At 49.6% G+C, this 15,858-nt stretch overlaps 8 protein-coding genes across 8 annotated transcripts; 3 read left to right on the top strand and 5 right to left on the bottom strand.

Annotated features, from left to right (window-relative positions):
* Positions 1-285: 285 nt before the first annotated feature.
* On the top strand, positions 286-2,173 carry C8Q69DRAFT_27735 (alpha-ketoglutarate-dependent sulfonate dioxygenase). The gene is made up of 10 exons (XM_028626867.1): positions 286-771; positions 839-867; positions 930-938; positions 995-1,097; positions 1,157-1,218; positions 1,277-1,367; positions 1,427-1,585; positions 1,642-1,741; positions 1,808-1,887; positions 1,940-2,173. Exons 1-10 carry the CDS (start codon positions 411-413, stop codon positions 2,059-2,061), a joined length of 1,116 nt encoding a protein of 371 aa, XP_028489151.1. The 5' UTR covers positions 286-410; the 3' UTR covers positions 2,062-2,173.
* Positions 2,174-2,284: 111 nt separating this feature from the next.
* On the bottom strand, positions 2,285-2,665 carry C8Q69DRAFT_395510 (hypothetical protein; the record flags this gene model as incomplete). The annotated part of the gene is made up of 1 exon (XM_028627694.1): positions 2,285-2,665. The coding sequence occupies one exon, from the start codon at positions 2,663-2,665 to the stop codon at positions 2,285-2,287; it is 381 nt and encodes a 126-aa protein (XP_028489150.1).
* Positions 2,666-3,051: 386 nt separating this feature from the next.
* Positions 3,052-4,869, bottom strand: C8Q69DRAFT_451415 (Alpha/Beta hydrolase protein). The gene has a single exon (XM_028629490.1). It carries the CDS (start codon positions 4,480-4,482, stop codon positions 3,268-3,270), a length of 1,215 nt encoding a protein of 404 aa, XP_028489149.1. The 5' UTR covers positions 4,483-4,869; the 3' UTR covers positions 3,052-3,267.
* Positions 4,870-4,893: 24 nt separating this feature from the next.
* On the bottom strand, positions 4,894-7,248 carry C8Q69DRAFT_451413 (hypothetical protein). Its single transcript, XM_028629489.1, has 2 exons — positions 7,192-7,248; positions 4,894-7,039 (listed from the first exon to the last, which is right to left on the bottom strand). Exon 2 carries the CDS (start codon positions 6,993-6,995, stop codon positions 5,289-5,291), a length of 1,707 nt encoding a protein of 568 aa, XP_028489148.1. The 5' UTR covers positions 6,996-7,039; positions 7,192-7,248; the 3' UTR covers positions 4,894-5,288.
* A 142-nt stretch (positions 7,249-7,390) lies between these two features.
* On the top strand, positions 7,391-9,145 carry C8Q69DRAFT_411353 (HNH endonuclease-domain-containing protein). The gene is made up of 2 exons (XM_028628307.1): positions 7,391-7,811; positions 7,883-9,145. The coding sequence occupies exon 2, from the start codon at positions 7,891-7,893 to the stop codon at positions 8,824-8,826; it is 936 nt and encodes a 311-aa protein (XP_028489147.1). The 5' UTR covers positions 7,391-7,811; positions 7,883-7,890; the 3' UTR covers positions 8,827-9,145.
* Positions 9,146-9,502: 357 nt separating this feature from the next.
* Positions 9,503-12,664, bottom strand: C8Q69DRAFT_426186 (exocyst complex component Sec10-like protein). Its single transcript, XM_028628434.1, has 2 exons — positions 10,290-12,664; positions 9,503-10,236 (listed from the first exon to the last, which is right to left on the bottom strand). Exons 1-2 carry the CDS (start codon positions 12,471-12,473, stop codon positions 9,739-9,741), a joined length of 2,682 nt encoding a protein of 893 aa, XP_028489146.1. The 5' UTR covers positions 12,474-12,664; the 3' UTR covers positions 9,503-9,738.
* Positions 12,665-12,681: 17 nt separating this feature from the next.
* C8Q69DRAFT_494843 (putative undecaprenyl diphosphate synthase) lies at positions 12,682-14,187 on the top strand. Its single transcript, XM_028632218.1, has 2 exons — positions 12,682-13,260; positions 13,313-14,187. Exons 1-2 carry the CDS (start codon positions 12,771-12,773, stop codon positions 13,882-13,884), a joined length of 1,062 nt encoding a protein of 353 aa, XP_028489145.1. The 5' UTR covers positions 12,682-12,770; the 3' UTR covers positions 13,885-14,187.
* On the bottom strand, positions 14,188-15,690 carry C8Q69DRAFT_451406 (hypothetical protein). Its single transcript, XM_028629488.1, has 2 exons — positions 15,256-15,690; positions 14,188-15,175 (listed from the first exon to the last, which is right to left on the bottom strand). The coding sequence occupies exons 1-2, from the start codon at positions 15,408-15,410 to the stop codon at positions 14,452-14,454; spliced, it is 879 nt and encodes a 292-aa protein (XP_028489144.1). The 5' UTR covers positions 15,411-15,690; the 3' UTR covers positions 14,188-14,451.
* Positions 15,691-15,858: the final 168 nt, after the last annotated feature.

The raw sequence follows: 15,858 nt of genomic DNA, 5'->3' as shown, positions 1-15,858 counted from the left end.
ACCGCTCACGATTCCCACAGTCACTGACATGCCAAACTCGCATTTGATGCCATTCGTGGTAGTGGTCGCGCCATAGTCCACATGCGCCAATGAAATGTATCTACAGCACAATACCGACAACACTTGCACGGGATTACGCCATCCAGAATTAACGGGAGACGAATCAAACAAACACCATCTGATTATCAATGGATTTGTCCTCCAGCATACGAGTTGATAGAAGGCGCAACAGAACAGCGATATCTGGACCCGTCGCGCTTGGCTCTTAGATGCCGAGAAATAATGCGACAGGCTGTAATTGCCTTCCTTTAGATATTTAGATCTTGTAGTGCCCTCAAGAATCAGTTTTTCTGGTCATCTCCATCGATATATTGCCGTTATTATCAAATCATAGCCATCGATCCTGCAGCATGGCTCATCTCGAATCTCGTAAACACATCTCGCCCGATTCAGGGTTTCCCATCACCCTCCACCCCGCATTCAACCCTAAGATCAAGAACCATGTGCCTCCAGAGCCCCGTAGAGAACCCTTCCAGCCAGACAAGGACAGGGCCTCGTTTGCGGACCCGGAGAAGAAAGCGTTGTTTTCCGTCGCTAAGAGAGTCGATCTCACAGAGTCCCTAGGAACTCTCCTTGAGAATGTTCAGCTTTCGCAATTGAACGAGCAGCAACTGGATGAATTGGCATTGCTTGTCGCCGAAAGGGGAGTCGTGTTCTTCCGTAACCAGGATTTGACGACGGAACAGCAAGTTAAGCTTTTTGAGCATTATGGTAGGCTTGGAAATAAGATAAAGACCTGTTTCAGTCATTCGATTGTAGTGCTGACATTCTACAATAGGCATTCTTGACAAGCATCCTGCACAAAAGGTAATTAGATCATACAAGCTTGTAATCTGAAGAATCATGCTGAGAGACATGCTGTACTATAGGACCAGAGGGTGAGCCAATCTTTCGGAAATACAGAGGCCATTTTCTTCTAATAAAAATTTTTTAGCACGTTGTAATACGCGGAAGTACCGAAGACCATCGTGAAATTGGAAAGTACACACCCTGGCCTTCGGGAGAATGGCATGCTGATACATCCTTCGAAATCAACCGTGAGCGCTTGCTTAACTGGACCTCTGCCGTGGGCCACTTCTATCTAACGGTTGCGCAGCTCCCTCTTATTCTATGCTTAGGATGGAAGAACACCCCCCAGTTGGCGGAGATACCGCCTGGGTAAAATACATCCTGATGAAGAAAGATCTTCAATTATATACTGACCACACCCCGCAAGGTCTCCCAATACGGACTCTACGATGCCCTAAGCGACGCGATGAAGCGATTTGTAGACGGTCTCCACGCGGTGCATACATCCAGATATCAGTGTACGTTCTCATTAATTCGCATCCTGTGAAATACTGTACCACAAAACTAATCGGCGAAGATGATACCATTCTCGATCTCTGGGGAGTAGGACCTAATCGTCCACCGATCGATACGCACCACCCGGCCGTACGCACTCATCCCGTCACAGGGCTCAAGGCGCTCAATGTCAATACGGGTTTCGTCACTGGCTTTGCGGAGCTGAACAAAACTGAATCAGGTTTGTCGTCACATGCTATCCAACGTGGTTCAGCTCTTCTGACACCATAGCGATAGATAAACTCCTGGATTTCTTCGCCTACCATCTCCACTCTGCCGATGACCATTACGTACGATGGAAATGGGAAGTAGGAAGCGTTGCCATGTGGGATAATAGGTATGTACTGTACATAGGTTCAGCTTGTTTCTCTTCTACATTCTCAAAACTTACCGGGTACATCAGGTGCACTGTTCACCGCGTCATTCCCGGGAAGTACAAGCAACCACGAAGAGGAATTCGAACTACGGTATTTGGTGAAAAGCGTATGCGTCTTTCTTAATTTCACGCAGTAATTTAGATGCTGATCCTTGGTAGCGTTCCTGGACCCGCAGAGCGAAAGCCGCAATCAACGGCTCGAGAGAGAGCAAAAGCAGCAGGGGAGCCAAGGTACAAATGATAGTAAAGCTGGAACAGGCGTTGCAGATGTGGCCGCATAGAAGAAACAACTCGGGAGATATGTGTCACGGGCGGCAATACAATGGCCATACAGAGATGAGAGAGTGGATTCTAGTATCTTGTTATATCACTTTATGACCAACAATACAAAAGTACACAAAAGAGGCTCTCGGTTTAGGAATAGTCAGAGACTGCCTCCCGTATCACAGAGAAAGCAGCCATCGCAAGGATTAATCCAGATGTAGACCGATCCAAGCTGCCCCATTATTCCCCCGCGTATCCCATACCTTTCCTCCACCAACCCCAAATCCCTTTCTGCTCCATAATATTCCCAAACTCCTTGACCGAATCCACCTCACTCAGCCCCGGGCGGTCTGCTGTATCCCGAGAAGCATCATTCTTACTTTCCTTCACGAAGGGACCTGGTCGCGCAACGAGCTGGAAATCCTTATACCGCAAGCGACGCACGACGTCCACCCAGCTGCCCACATCGTCTTGCGTTGAACCTTCAACGTACATGATGCCCGGACAGCCGCCGGAGCGAAGCAGGACCCAACAGCTATGTGTATCGGCAGCGCGCTTGAGTGCCCCGACCTTCTTGCGTGATGTGATATGGTGTGTGCGGATAAGGGCGTTGAATCGCATTTCCGTCAGCCGTTCCAGTTAAGCTAGGTAGGTAACTAACAAACTCGACCGCGTACCGCGCGTGTGCTGTGGGTGGTTCAAGTTCCCGTTGGGGCTAGCATAGCAGTCGACCTTGCCATGCCGCAATTATTGGATTTGAAACTTCGACATTCCGGGTCTTGTGTGTTATTATTGTCGAGGAGTCATGTTCTCGGAGAGAGAGGATTGCGGGAGGTTGAACGATATCGTCGACGTCCCATGTTTTTCGGCACGTGGGTCAGAACCTAAACATAACTTAGCTAAAACAAAGTTGGCCAATCGGAACTCTGGCTTTGTCCAGATCTTACCTAGGTTACGATGAATTTACCCCATTCCTATAGTATACTGTACTACAATCACAACATGGCCTCCGATTTAGATTCCTGTCTGTACCGTTAAGTGCATCATGGATAAATCAAGCAACGGTAGGTTATTTAGATACTCCAAATCAGGACTATATCGTCTTCCATTATATCCAAAGACATTATGCGGATGCTATTTCTGCCACAATATCTAGAAAAGCTAAAAATAAGCAATTAACCTTCAGCCCAGAAAGATTAGACAGAAATATCATTTCATTCCGTTCATGACCAACTCGTAAATTCCGGGTCAGTAGACTCGAACGCACGCATCACTGCCATAGTAATGACAGGGTAACCCATAACCACGTCGTGAAGACCGGTTTTGAGGATCTCCTCGCGGATAATGCCAAAACGAGCCCGCCACTCCATAACAGACCCTGCTGCGCCTAGGTCAACTTGAGACTCCTGTTTCCGCACCGCGAGCTCGTCGTAGCTAATTCCCATGGGTAGGGCACTTGCGTTCACAGCGTTCCAGAACATAACTTCGGTGTGATGCCAGGGAATGTCGTAGTCATCCTCCGCATGGATGATGGTGAGCCAATATGGCTGACCGTTTGCCTCGTTGGAACGTACATATTGTGCGATACGGTCCTTGCTTGGCCATTGATCTCGGATGAAGCGTCGAAGATAGTTAAAGACGAGCGGAAATCGGGCCAGCGGCGAGAGAATCGGGATGATTCCAGCAACACGGTAGGTCGCGACGAGTGTTGGTACGTCCACGAAGGGGGCCACTAGAATAGTGCCCGCGAAGACTACTGGTGGAGATTGTGCTGCGAGTTGTTGCGATACAGCGACGGTCACCGCGGTGCCCATTGATTGCCCAAAGATGAGTATGCGCGACTGAGGTATGCCTGCAACATTCTGGGCCCAATCGATCACTGCTCGTGCATCGACCAGCAAGCCTTGCTCCGAGGGAGTACCAGTACTGCGCCCAAAACCGCGGTAGTCAAAGGTCAGAACGAATATTTTGGCTGGATGGCCAGCAGACAATGCGCGGTAGTTGGGAACGCGGTAACCCGACGCTACTGTGCCACCTGCACCATGGAAATGCAGAATAAGGCGCGCTTCCGGGTCATCACGTAGTAGCTGGAATGCATAGCGAGATGTGATATCAGGACTGAGACCGGTGGGTTCAGTCACCAACGGCAACTCATGTTTTCGGTACAGCTCGATCGGAAGAATTAGCCAGGAATACAATCTTTCCCCATCAGGCGTGGTGATATAAAACGGAGTGACCTGGTTCCGAAGGAAGCCCCAATTTTCAGGTACATCGAGGTCTTTGAACCAGGTCATCTGGATAGCGTGGAGGTAGACCACATGAGACTGAAAGGTGGATGTGGTCAACAAACCCAGGAGGACGGCGTACAGACCAACAACGGCCGCCACAGAAATAGAAGCATATTTGAAGAATATTGCAGCTGTCTCACCAGCTGTCATGATGAAACCAGAGCAGGAGGAGGTTCTTCTTTATGGAGATCACGCTAGGTTGCAATCAATAAGGCTTCCTCGCAGAGCAGGTCCAACAGCTAAATCAAACGTTATCAGTAGGCGCCCTGGGGGCTCTGAAAACTCACACCACAGATAGAGAGGCTCTGATAGCGCCTTTGCAGCATGAGCGTGGTTGCAGATACATATATTCACTATTATCCAAAACGCGGTTGTTCGTGGTGGTCTAACCCGATCATCACTGAGAGCGCAGCGGGCAAATAGGACTAGCTTTGTCACAGCATAATGCGGCGCAGCTCTGAATATCAACCACAGCCCAATATAGAAAAGCAATTCTATCTGCAAAAGGAGCTACTAATGGCTAAAGATGTAAATCTTTCATGATAATTTAAACTCTTAAGCCACCCATATCTTCTCTACTTTCTATTTGGTTACATTAACTGGAAGAAGAATTATCACGCCATGGAGCTTTCTCAATATGAAAAGACTCACGTAGTAATTGATCAATTTTACACTGCCAGTATAAGTTTGAAATTTTTATTTAAGATGATAGATGGTAATCATACTTGGAATGTAGCGCTGGTCTTGAATTCAGACTTTCATGCATTCTTTTAACCAGGTGAAATGTGGCACCTACACTAGGCTTCCCAAAACCTTGCTTTTCAAATGCTTCGAAGGATCCAATGTGGAAGACAAGCAGAAAAAAGAACTATAGAGTATATGACTGGGTATATGAATGGCGTACGACTAGGATAAAGTGAATTCCAACACTTGGAAAAATCGGGTCAGCCACTGTCCTAAACCGTGCGTTCCAGACGCCTCAGAAGACCATTAGGCTCGGCGATTCCCTGTACGGCGATCTGGTCGGCGCGCTCCTGTGAGTCGGCGACAGCATAGATCCGCAGTTCATCAGCGTTGCCAGAAGGGCGGAAGTGAGCAACATCGCCATTGGCAAAGATAATGCGGACGCCGTCGGTGTAATTTAGCTTGCCAATGAGAGAGAACCCGGACTCGCTAGAGAACACAGCCTGGAGCTCGCGACGGATCTGGTCAAGTTGCTTTGTCTGAGACTCTTGGACTTCGATCGTTGTGCGCTCGGGGTCGTAAGCAACGATGTGGTCTCCGTGAAAAGAGACCTCTTGCATGATGACCTCGGGAGGCGAAAAGCGTTGAATGATCTTCATGCTTGTCGACCGAGGGAAATTTCTAATCAATGCAGCGCGGCTGAAACGGTGAGGAAGCGTCGAGAAAAGTTCTGGTACCGCAATCTGGCGGATACGCGCCGAGAACAGGACGGAGAGCAGAGGAAGCACGGCGTCACGCGTAGGAAGCGCGGTGAGTGTCTTGCCATTTCGCTCGATGTCGGAGCCGGTGAGAAAGCCACCATTGGCTTCCCATCCACAGACACGAAGATGGCCTTTGGCGGTAGCACGCTGCATCCCAGCGATCACGTAAGGGCTGCCAATCTTGGTTTTTGGTTCAGTGACGCGCGCGAGCGGTCCCCGATCGATAGCATCATTTGTGCTGATAGGGACGACAACTGCGTCGGCACCAAGGAATTCCGCAACAATCATGCCTAGAAGGTCGCCACCGAAGAAGCGGAGCTTACTGCCTTCAGGGGCAACCAGGAGTGGACGGTCGCTATCACCATCCGTGGAGACGATCGCATCGAATGTTCCACCAGTCTCGCGGCGGAGATTCTCGATTGTGTCGAGTTGGGCCTGGTCAATAGCCTCAGTGTCAATTGGCACGAACGTATCACTGCGGCCGGCGGCGGTGACCTCAGCGCCTAGCTTCTGGAGAATCTCAACCACGACGTCACGGCCTACAGCAGAGTGTTGGTAGACCAGAATCTTCATGCCCTGGAGTGTCTTCCCCTCGAAGAAATCGAGATAACGCTGGATATAAGCGTTTCTTCCATCTGACGTAGCGGGTGGCAGGCTAGACGGCGCGTTGCGAAGCATGCCATGGTTGTTGAACAGGGATTCAGCATAGGGCTGTTCCATGAGTTGTTCACGAGTGACTTCAACAGCCTTGTTAATGGGCTGTTCATCCTTCTTCAGGAGTTCTCCTTTCGACGTGTTGAGCTTATAACCGTTGCGGTCAAAAGGGATGTGACTACCAGTGACCATGATGCTGCCCTTTCCATTCTTGAGGGCCCAGTATGTCAGGGCAGGCGTGGGGATATCGCCCAGGTTGATGGGATTCATGCCTTCATCCTTCAAGGCCTGCACGACGGCTTGGGAGATGCCGCCACGGTTATTCTCAACGTAGGTGGTCGAACTGGGGCGGAGGTCATACGCAAAATAAAAATCGTCGCCAGCCTGAATACCACCTTCTGAGAGTGGGAGAGATCGGAGATAGCGAATCTCAGCGAGAACATTCGTGTAGATTTCAAGCTGGGTCAAATCAACGACCAGACCACGACGGCCACTGGTACCGAACTTGAGAGGCTGCGGCTTATAGGTGAGGTGGGCACGAAGGGGATCCGTCGGCGCAGCCATCTTGACGTTTAATGCGAAAAGTCAACTAGAAAAAAAAAAAAAAAACTGCTGTCCTGTCAGCTTCGTTGGCCTTTTAAACATGTAACTGGCTTGGGGATCTGCTCTGCGGGGTAGAGAAAGGGTGAGCTGAAAATCAACCCTAGGGTGAAGCAAATGGGTGGAAGTCGTAGGGATAGCAACTAAGATCCATGCATACCTATTATTGTAGAGGATTATTATCTCCTCGATATCAGCCCTCGAGGAGGAAAAGGGGGAAAGTAGAGCAAAGACGAAATGGCGGAGTGGCCTCAAGTTACTTATGGCACCCCGCCTGCCGTGTGGCTTGGCACATGATCTACTCCGTAGGTATGCCACTAGCCAGGTGCTTAAGTATATAGCATCTCCCTAGATTTGTTCCTTAATTGAGCATCTCTAGGTTTTACAGCTGCACATCTAAGAGGTTATAAGCTCTAGTTACTATTGCTTTAATCTATTCTTTTTTCGACTTATAAAAGGTTATTTATCGCCTCAATAGTACGTCGGATAAGCTTTCAAAATGGGGGCTGTGGTTGGATCATGGAACTAGGTACCTAAAGGCTACCTTGTGAAAATATGGCTTGCATCACTCTTCCTCACAGTGAATAATGAGAAACATCCATTTCTTTCTTGTTTTTGCCCCACTATAAAGTGAGCGTCTGCTAGCACATCTTGGATCTTCCTCCACTTCCCTATCTCAGTTGTGCTTTGCTACTTGTCAGTACATACCTACCTACATACACCACGTGAACCTGGAGATTTGCATTATCAAGACTCTGCTTAATGCTCTGATTTTCGCTGGTGAGTTATCTTATCACAGACTTTGATCTCTAGGAAAACAAGCAGTTTTCTCACTAACACCCTAATAAAAGTGATACCCATGTCTCCTAGTCGCTCAGCCTCCCGCAATGTGTTTATCTACTTCTCGCATCAACCTGGTGTAGTCCAGGGTGGACTCTGTGCTGCGCAAAACCTCACCAGACGTGAGTTCATTGATATGCTCAATATTGCATTCAGAGCAATTGGTGGATTCGAAGTACGCTTCTATGGCTCCAATACTCCAATTACCCGTACCAATCAGCCTTTACAGCGCGGTAGTTACATCCTCCATCCTCGAACAGCGGGAGAGCAAGTGGAAATAAGTGACGAACAGTGGCACCCCCGCACACTGTCATTGTCAAATACACCTAGAGAAGATGCATTCCGGGACCAAGTCCGCACTCGCGATAGGCGCTGTGTGATCACTGGCCGTATCAATCAGGATGCGGATGTAGGGATTTGGACTGGTTTTGAAGCAGCCCATATCTTCCCTTTGGCACTCGATCCTCTCTTTATCAGCCAGGGATTTGCCCAGCTGATGACTTACAATGATCCGCCAGGTGTTAATTCACCCCAAAACGGTATCCTACTTCGGGCGGATATTCATTCTCTGTGGGATAATTACTTCATCGCTATTAATCCCAATAATGGCTACAGAGTGCAGACCTTTCGTCCATCTACTTGGGATCTCCAAGGTAATGTCTTGCATACTGTGTGTCGTCAGCCGGGCAATCCATTAAGTGTTATCGATGCCCTGTTGCTCTGGCACTTTGAGCAGGCCGTGCTTATCAATATGCGCGGTGCTGGTGGACCAATATTCGAGTTCGACTTTCCACCTGGTACCGACATGATGGGAGAAATTCGCCGGGGGCCGCAACCAGCGGAGCGAATGGAGGCCGAGCTGTTCAACCGACTGTATAGCTGGCGTGAAGAACAATCCTCGGAACATGCAGATCGCAGTCGGTCTCTTTCTCAAGTTTCAGACAGCTGCTCTTAAAGGCTCCAAATTTTTTGGTCCATTGCGTGATCTCTTGGGTCATACTTCTTTGCTATTTTCTTTCTTTTCAAACCTAATGGTGCTCATAATTCATGCTTTAGCATTACCAGAACATATCCTCGACGATAACTTGAGGTGTGTGATACGCGAGACATCTCTACTTGGTGGAAAATGTTAAATTTATCGAGAAGTCAACAGATCGGTGACTACTTGGATAGCTACATTATCAAACCAAATATTTCAAAGACCTTATATGTACTTGTAACTTAGCCATAGGGAGTCCCTACTATAAAGCGCCCTGCGCGCCATTTTACGCTTTGTTTTAGAGCTTGTGGCAAAAAGTACCATAAAGCATGTATGCCGTGTGGCAGCTTCGTGCCGTGGTCAATGCAACCTCGCCGGAGGATATATTCACTCTGCGGCCTTTTGCCTTGTAGCAAATATGCGCTCTAGCACTAGCTGCTTCATTACTTGTTAGCCGACTATTGCTGGCCATTTCCTTTAATCAGTGATATCTCTGGGGTCTTTTGGCCCCGTTGGATCCACTGCATATGTGGTTTTTTAGTCGAGATGATGACTGAGAAACCTCAGTGGATGTTGCCATATTGATACGGTGATATCATGGTATTCCCCCAGGTCACTCGGATTCTCTGATGACAAGTAGGACTTACTAATATCGAACTATAGTTATTTGCTTCCATTTCTATACCACTACTCTCGGATACACATAGGGTCCCATTCAGATATATCTATACCAACGACAGTCGATGATTGGCATCACATTGTTAAAACAGCTAAGCTTGCAAGGGGGTATACAATTCGTAAAGCAGGAGCAGTGGAGCTGTGCGTGGAGTATAACCATAATAATCTCCCGCCATATAGCAACGAAACATGAGAAGAGACCTTGCAAGGTTATAGAGCGTTCAGAACGCTCTGCATTGCGTAAGTGTTGCTGTCTTCCCTGCGAAGAACATACGCTCTGACTTCTTGCACGGACAATGTAGCACCCTTCCCTTGCGCGGGTGCGCCTCCACTATTTGAACCAGAATTGCCAGGTCCTCCAGTTGCGCCGCCTGCAGCGCCTCCGCGGATTCTCTCTCTGAGGGCTTCTGGACCGATGACAAACAGACTGCCAACCTCGAGCAGGACGTCCAAAAGACCTCCAGGAGCTTTAACATCCTCCTCGATGTTCCAAGACTTGAGTAGTTCAACGTATCTTGTCACATCTTTGGTGACCATCAGACCACCAGGTCCATTGACATAGAAGCGCTTGAAATGCTCCAGCAGGATGCTTCTAGTTCCCAAAGCAAGCTCAGTGAGAAGATTTCGAACGTTTGCGCCGCTTGCTGGAAGAGACGTGACAACAATATTGTGTACGCGGGTAAGAAAAGTGGATACAGAAGCAGCTGTCTGAAATGAGGTCAGTATATATACATTAGCTGCGACTGACTTCGGTGACTTACCGGTGTCTGCAACATCTCCAGCCATTCTGTGCCATCTGCTTCGCGGGGCCGGAAGTCGTTCTTCTTTTGGTTGGACAAAAGGCGTGTCACCCACGTCAAGGCTGCATCGACTGTCCTCTGTTCGATAGTATTGATCTTCTCTTCGATCCGGTTGACTTGCATGTTTGTCCGCTTCTCCATTTCCCGACGGATAGTTATGCCGCCCGCCGCAAGGGGAATTAGTACCGTGTTGATACAAGTGATCATCAGGTTTGTGATAGTGATTGCGGCATGGAGATTGGGCAAGAAACCGAAATCCGGCTCGGTCTTAGCGGTCTCTTGAGCCGCTGCAGAATCGAGAGCGGCGTCAAGAGCGACTTCAATGTATCCTTCACCTACCATCGACAAAAGCAAGCCCAGAAGCACGGAGACATCCTTTGGCGTTTCGCTGTTAACACTGAGCTCGAGCCCACGGCCGACACCCTCAGCTAGCCACTTGAGCATACGCTTCGCAAATGCTACGTTCAGCTGTCCGTCCGCATCTGTCAGTTCTGTATCAGGTTGCTTCACCGATTCTGTTGATTCTCTAAGGCCAGCAATGCGGAGTAGAGTCTTCTTTTGTGTAGGGGTGAAGTCGGGAGAGTCAAGGCGGTTCACGTAGGCGTCTCTAGCCGAGGCCAGAAATTCGCTCCCCGATTTTGCCAGAGATACCATGAAGGTGGTCGCGGCTTTCTTTCTGCGAGCATGGTAGGCTGTGAATTTGAACATCAAAGCGGTGAATAGTTCCTCCAGATTCCTCTTCTCTCGCTCAATGTACGATGAACCCACAAAGTACGGTACGAAGAGATCTTCCAGCTGCTGATCGAGAACAACGGCCGTCTGCGATGAGATCGCATCGGGATGCTCAGTTAAGCCATGAGCTTTGAGATCATCCACTAGAGCACTGATATAACTCCGCGAGCTTTGGAGACAGCGCAGGAATGCAAGCGAAGACACGCTGCTTGCTTTCTCCAGAACCATTTCCAATCGCTGCTGAATGGATTGCTGGAATACTCTCTGTAGAAATCTCCCTAGTACTTCATCGTAATACGGGAAAGCTCTCTTGATGATAGCCGATTCTTCCTGAACGACGACTTTGACTTCATCCACCAATGACTGTAGACTCGGTTCGACGCCGGGGGTTTCGGCATCTGGATCGGCCATTTTCTCCCATGACTCTGGATCTCCACCTACTTCATCATTAACTAACTGGCTGCGATCAATGAAGAACTGATGCTGGTTGACGAAAAGCGCAATGACGCTGGAACCGCCATTGAAGTCCCGAAGCACAGTTGCGCAATCTTTCATTCCATCGAAGTTGGCCTTGCGGTAAAAATCGTCGAACTGCTTCAAGAGATCTTTCTCGAGCGTCTCGGAGAATTTCTCGATAATCTCCCTTGTATTCCTTCTCTCCTCGTTGCCTCCGGTGCCTCCGGCCTCGTTGGCTCCAGGGGATGTACCACCGTTTGTGTAGCCCTTACCTCCTCCATTTGTCTCGTTCCAGCTTCGCGGGTCGAGCCTCTGGCTGATTCTCAGCAACTGGCGTGCAATGTGAGCAGAGCGTATCCGTCCTTCACTGCTACCAGCTCTCCTCAGACTCTCCAGAAGCGTGATTTCTCCCCTATTACAGACCTCGTCCCAGCATTCGATCAAGAAATGCGCGTCCAGCGCACGTCGTCTCTGCCTGTCAAGCTCCTCCAGCTTCCTGCCGATTTCCACCGCCATATTTCCGGTACCACCGGTGGCTTCCGCAGCGATGCCCCCTCCTCCATTCAGAGACGTGTCCAGCTTCTGGAACGATTCGATAGTCTCGTTGAGCTTCCTGCCCAGTGTTTTCAGGTTTTGGGTATGCTGCGCTTCCGCCCTGCGGACTGCGGCCGATAGTTCATTTTCGCGAATCTCCAGGTCGCCAGACAGATCATTGAGCCTGCGTTGGGCATTTTCGAACGTTCGGATGAGGGGTTTCGGATCGAAAGGTTGATTCGAGCTGTTGGGGGCACCGACACCAGATCGCCGTGATGGATGGGCGCTGTCGGATAAGGATTCGATAAAATCTTTGACAATATAGTCGCGACTAGAAAAGTCCTCGAGACTGAAGCTGGGGCCTTTGGGGAATACGGTGCGCGACGTGGCACCCGACTGGGAACTGGAGATGCTGTCCGGCATGGCTGCGATTTCCGACAGTCACTCCCATGCATGCAGCCGGACAAGGACGTAAACGGGGATGAGGGAGATCGATTCAAGGAACTGAAGTCTCCATAGATAAGTATTGGTGTGAAGCGTAGGTTCCTTTCTTTCGAGGGGCGTTTCTGATGAAGCTCCATAAGTAGGAATGGGAAGTCCGCAGCTCTCGTGTGGGGTATCGCCACGTCCCCAGTAATCTAATACCACGGAACCCAATCCTTTCCTTTCCGTACCATCATCACCGATCCTCTCCCGTCCTGAAGAAACAGTCCACCCGCCATGGTGTCTACCAAAGACGCAGAACTGCTCCGGCGGGACGTTCGTACTCGAGGAACCTCCCTGTCTGTCTCCGACAGGGAGCGCATCGTCCGGTCCTATCTGCCAGAGCCCTCGGAGCTACGTCGAACTCCACGCCGCAAGAGCGGACGGAAACAGAAGCCTACACCGATTCGAAACTTCGTCAAGTCACAGCTGCACCTGCTGCTCTATACCCTCATTCATATTTGCTTTAGCATCTACGTTCGTCTGACGCAGAGCTACCGTGCCGTCGTGGATCGGATCTTAGCTATCCTGTACTATCACCACCACACACCGGAGCTGATTCAGAAGGATGTCAAGGGATTAAACCGTCTGCCAGAGCATTTGAGCGTGGTGCTCTCGCTGCGGAAGCAGGAAGATGCGCTGGAAGGGCTCATGGATGAAGTAGCAGAACTCGCGGCCTGGAGTGCATGTGCTGGGATTCCGACATTGAGCATCTATGAGAAGAGCGGTACGCATCGGCTATGGAACATGCACTGGCACCTATACTGACAAGATTCCAGGCATCCTCAAGTCCTACATACCAGTTCTGCACCAGGTCGTCACCAGTAAACTCGCTTCCTACTATGGACCTCCTTCGCATCAACCCACTCTCTTGGTCTTTGCTCCTCACCATCCCGTCTACCGTCTGTCAGATGTCGAAAGGAGCGAGAATAAGCACAACCCTGCAACGTTGACTATCCTCCTTCTTTCCGCCCCGGATGGACGTGAGACGCTGGTCGACCTTACCAAGACCTTGACCGAGATGGCGCAGAACGGCAAGCTCTCACCTGACGACATCAGCACGGAACTGATCGATGCAGAGATCAGTGAAATCACGTCGCAGCCAACGCAAAACGGCGATGACGGTCTGTTGCCGACTCCCATCATCTCACCAGAGCCAGACCTACTCTTGATCTTCGGTCCTTATGTGAAGCTGGATGGATATCCACCATGGCAGATTCGTCTGACAGAGATCTTCTGCACCGGCGACCGTAGCAGCAGCATCACCGGTGGCCGGGACGCGGTCGAATATCAAGGCTTCCTGCGCGGGCTGTGTCGGTACGCGAGGGCCCAGATGCGATTCGGGCGGTAATCAGATATTTCATCTCTTTGCATGATGGATTGGGAGGGGGATTGGCAACATCGCATCTTGTGCCGAGAATATATATATATAAATCTCCATACGGACATGCATCTTGCTTTCCTTGTTCTCGATTCTCCTTTGGGGGTGGTTCGAAAATTATATACCACTCCTTCTGCTAGCAGTGTTTGGAATGGCGCATAGTTTTATAGGGGAGACAAACCCACATTTTTAAATGGTGTAAATCTATCTTTATTTTCTCTTTGTATTATATGCATCGAACTTGAAGTCGGTATTTTTCTGATTTGTTTGGGATAAATTAACTCTGGAATATCATAGAATCCGTTTCATTATACTCTTCCATTGGAACGATGCGGGTATAATCTGACAGGATATACAGGGTGTGGGTATAATATGACATGAGACTGTAGGAAAGTGATAATAGAAATGATGGGAGAAAACGACGTGTCCTGTCCTTCCAGTCGTGTTTGTGCTGATTCCGTGTAAACCTCCCCGAAAAACTATGTTCTTCCTCCTGAGATAGTCGCTCCAATTGTTGAATGACCCGCGGTATCAAAGTCATGTCACCCGCCGGACACAGTCCAGACAATGTACGACTTCCATGCCACCGTCAGTCAACCCCTCGACCGCACACCATGAGCACACTTTCCTTCTCTTCCCGACATCTGCTGCCTGCGGATACCTCCAATCGGTCTGTCTCCAACCACTTGCAGGGGGAACATCATCGGTGTCATCAATCATGGCATCCGGTCCATACAGAGACGGGACAGCAATGGAAGGGGTCGAGCCCGCGCCCCGGCAATCCACCGCGCTGCACTCCCTTAGGCAAATGTAACACGCTCGCTCGCCACAAAGTTCACAAGTCGCATATGCGTCGAGTACCTCACGCGTTGTCGGTCGTCGGTGACAGATGTGGCAGGGACGGAGGACAGAGGCAGCAGCCACCTGGGTGGGATACTGATGTTGGTCCATAGAGGAAGGGATAGTCTTAGGTGAGATCTCCGGCGAGTAGAGTCTCGAGGGGGTTTTGAGATTCGTATTAAGGGCATATAATCGAGGTTGAGGTTGCTGGATGTACTGTGGTTGTTGTGGTTGCTGTTGCTGCTGATGCAATAGGCGTCGCTTTTTCGTGAGGGAGGGCTGAATGCGGGGGCGAGGATGCATCATTGCATCTGTTGCAAGAAACGCTGGATTCGACTTCATCATCTCATCTTCAGTTCGATAATCGACGTGAAGTGGAGAATAGAGATTATGTTGTACAGGTGATGGAGAGAAAGTGGTTCTGTTGTTACCGTTTCATGTCAGTCGGATACTTCCCCCTACATCTTCCGGGACGTAGTCCTTTTCGTTCTGTCTACTTACTCGTCTGGTAATGCTGGATGCTCATGGTAAACGGCATCCAGTTTCCGCTTCTTCCAGCCTGCTGTGGCCGCAGCAAAGGCGGCAGGTTCTGTGGCTCGCGCTGGCATGGTGGTCCCGTAATGGGCGGCGATATCCCAGGAGGGATCGGGATGCATGGGCTTGATGGGAGGCCAAAGAAGAGAGGGAATGGCACAGAAGAATCAGCGAATGGACAGACCGAGAGAACGCCCCCCTGATGGGAGGGTAAGAGGGAGATTGAAGTGCCTTGGAGGAACGGCCGTCCGATGAGAAACGGAAGAGGAGCAGAAGAGATGGATAGAAAGATAGAAAGAGATGTGAATTGAAGCTTCAGGAACAGTTAAAGCAAGGGGCCAATCAGCAGGCTGGGCGGTCAGCCTTAGCGGGTCTTTTAGACTACTTGTGGGGCTGGTCAGGGGCATAAGTTATTATTATTTTATTATTTTATTATTATATTATTATTATTATTATTATTTTATTATCCAGAGTAGTTATATATTTGTTTACTTATTTCTGGGGCAACGCATCCTCTATAAGTGTATTGGATTCTTAGCGATCTGCTGCTGTGTGTATTTGAAATGCGTT

Source organism: Paecilomyces variotii (genome assembly GCF_004022145.1).
Source record: "Paecilomyces variotii strain CBS 101075 chromosome Unknown C8Q69scaffold_1, whole genome shotgun sequence".
Taxonomy (NCBI): domain Eukaryota; kingdom Fungi; phylum Ascomycota; class Eurotiomycetes; order Eurotiales; family Thermoascaceae; genus Paecilomyces; species Paecilomyces variotii.
Note: the sequence above shows the minus strand (reverse complement) of the source record. Positions and strands in the feature narration are given on the sequence as shown.

Coding starts and splice junctions, on each gene's coding strand:
- C8Q69DRAFT_27735 (XM_028626867.1), top strand. CDS start 411: ATGGCTCATCTCGAATCTCGTAAACACATCTCGCCCGATTCAGGGTTT. Junction 1,219..1,276: donor TTGGCGGAGATACCGCCTGG/GTAAAATACATC, acceptor ACACCCCGCAAG/GTCTCCCAATACGGACTCTA. Junction 1,888..1,939: donor TACGGTATTTGGTGAAAAGC/GTATGCGTCTTT, acceptor GATCCTTGGTAG/CGTTCCTGGACCCGCAGAGC.
- C8Q69DRAFT_451415 (XM_028629490.1), bottom strand. CDS start 4,482: ATGACAGCTGGTGAGACAGCTGCAATATTCTTCAAATATGCTTCTATT.
- C8Q69DRAFT_451413 (XM_028629489.1), bottom strand. CDS start 6,995: ATGGCTGCGCCGACGGATCCCCTTCGTGCCCACCTCACCTATAAGCCG.
- C8Q69DRAFT_411353 (XM_028628307.1), top strand. CDS start 7,891: ATGTCTCCTAGTCGCTCAGCCTCCCGCAATGTGTTTATCTACTTCTCG.
- C8Q69DRAFT_426186 (XM_028628434.1), bottom strand. CDS start 12,473: ATGCCGGACAGCATCTCCAGTTCCCAGTCGGGTGCCACGTCGCGCACC. Junction 10,237..10,289: donor TGGAGATGTTGCAGACACCG/GTAAGTCACCGA, acceptor ACCTCATTTCAG/ACAGCTGCTTCTGTATCCAC.
- C8Q69DRAFT_494843 (XM_028632218.1), top strand. CDS start 12,771: ATGGTGTCTACCAAAGACGCAGAACTGCTCCGGCGGGACGTTCGTACT. Junction 13,261..13,312: donor GAGCATCTATGAGAAGAGCG/GTACGCATCGGC, acceptor ACAAGATTCCAG/GCATCCTCAAGTCCTACATA.
- C8Q69DRAFT_451406 (XM_028629488.1), bottom strand. CDS start 15,410: ATGCATCCCGATCCCTCCTGGGATATCGCCGCCCATTACGGGACCACC. Junction 15,176..15,255: donor CATCCAGCATTACCAGACGA/GTAAGTAGACAG, acceptor CGGTAACAACAG/AACCACTTTCTCTCCATCAC.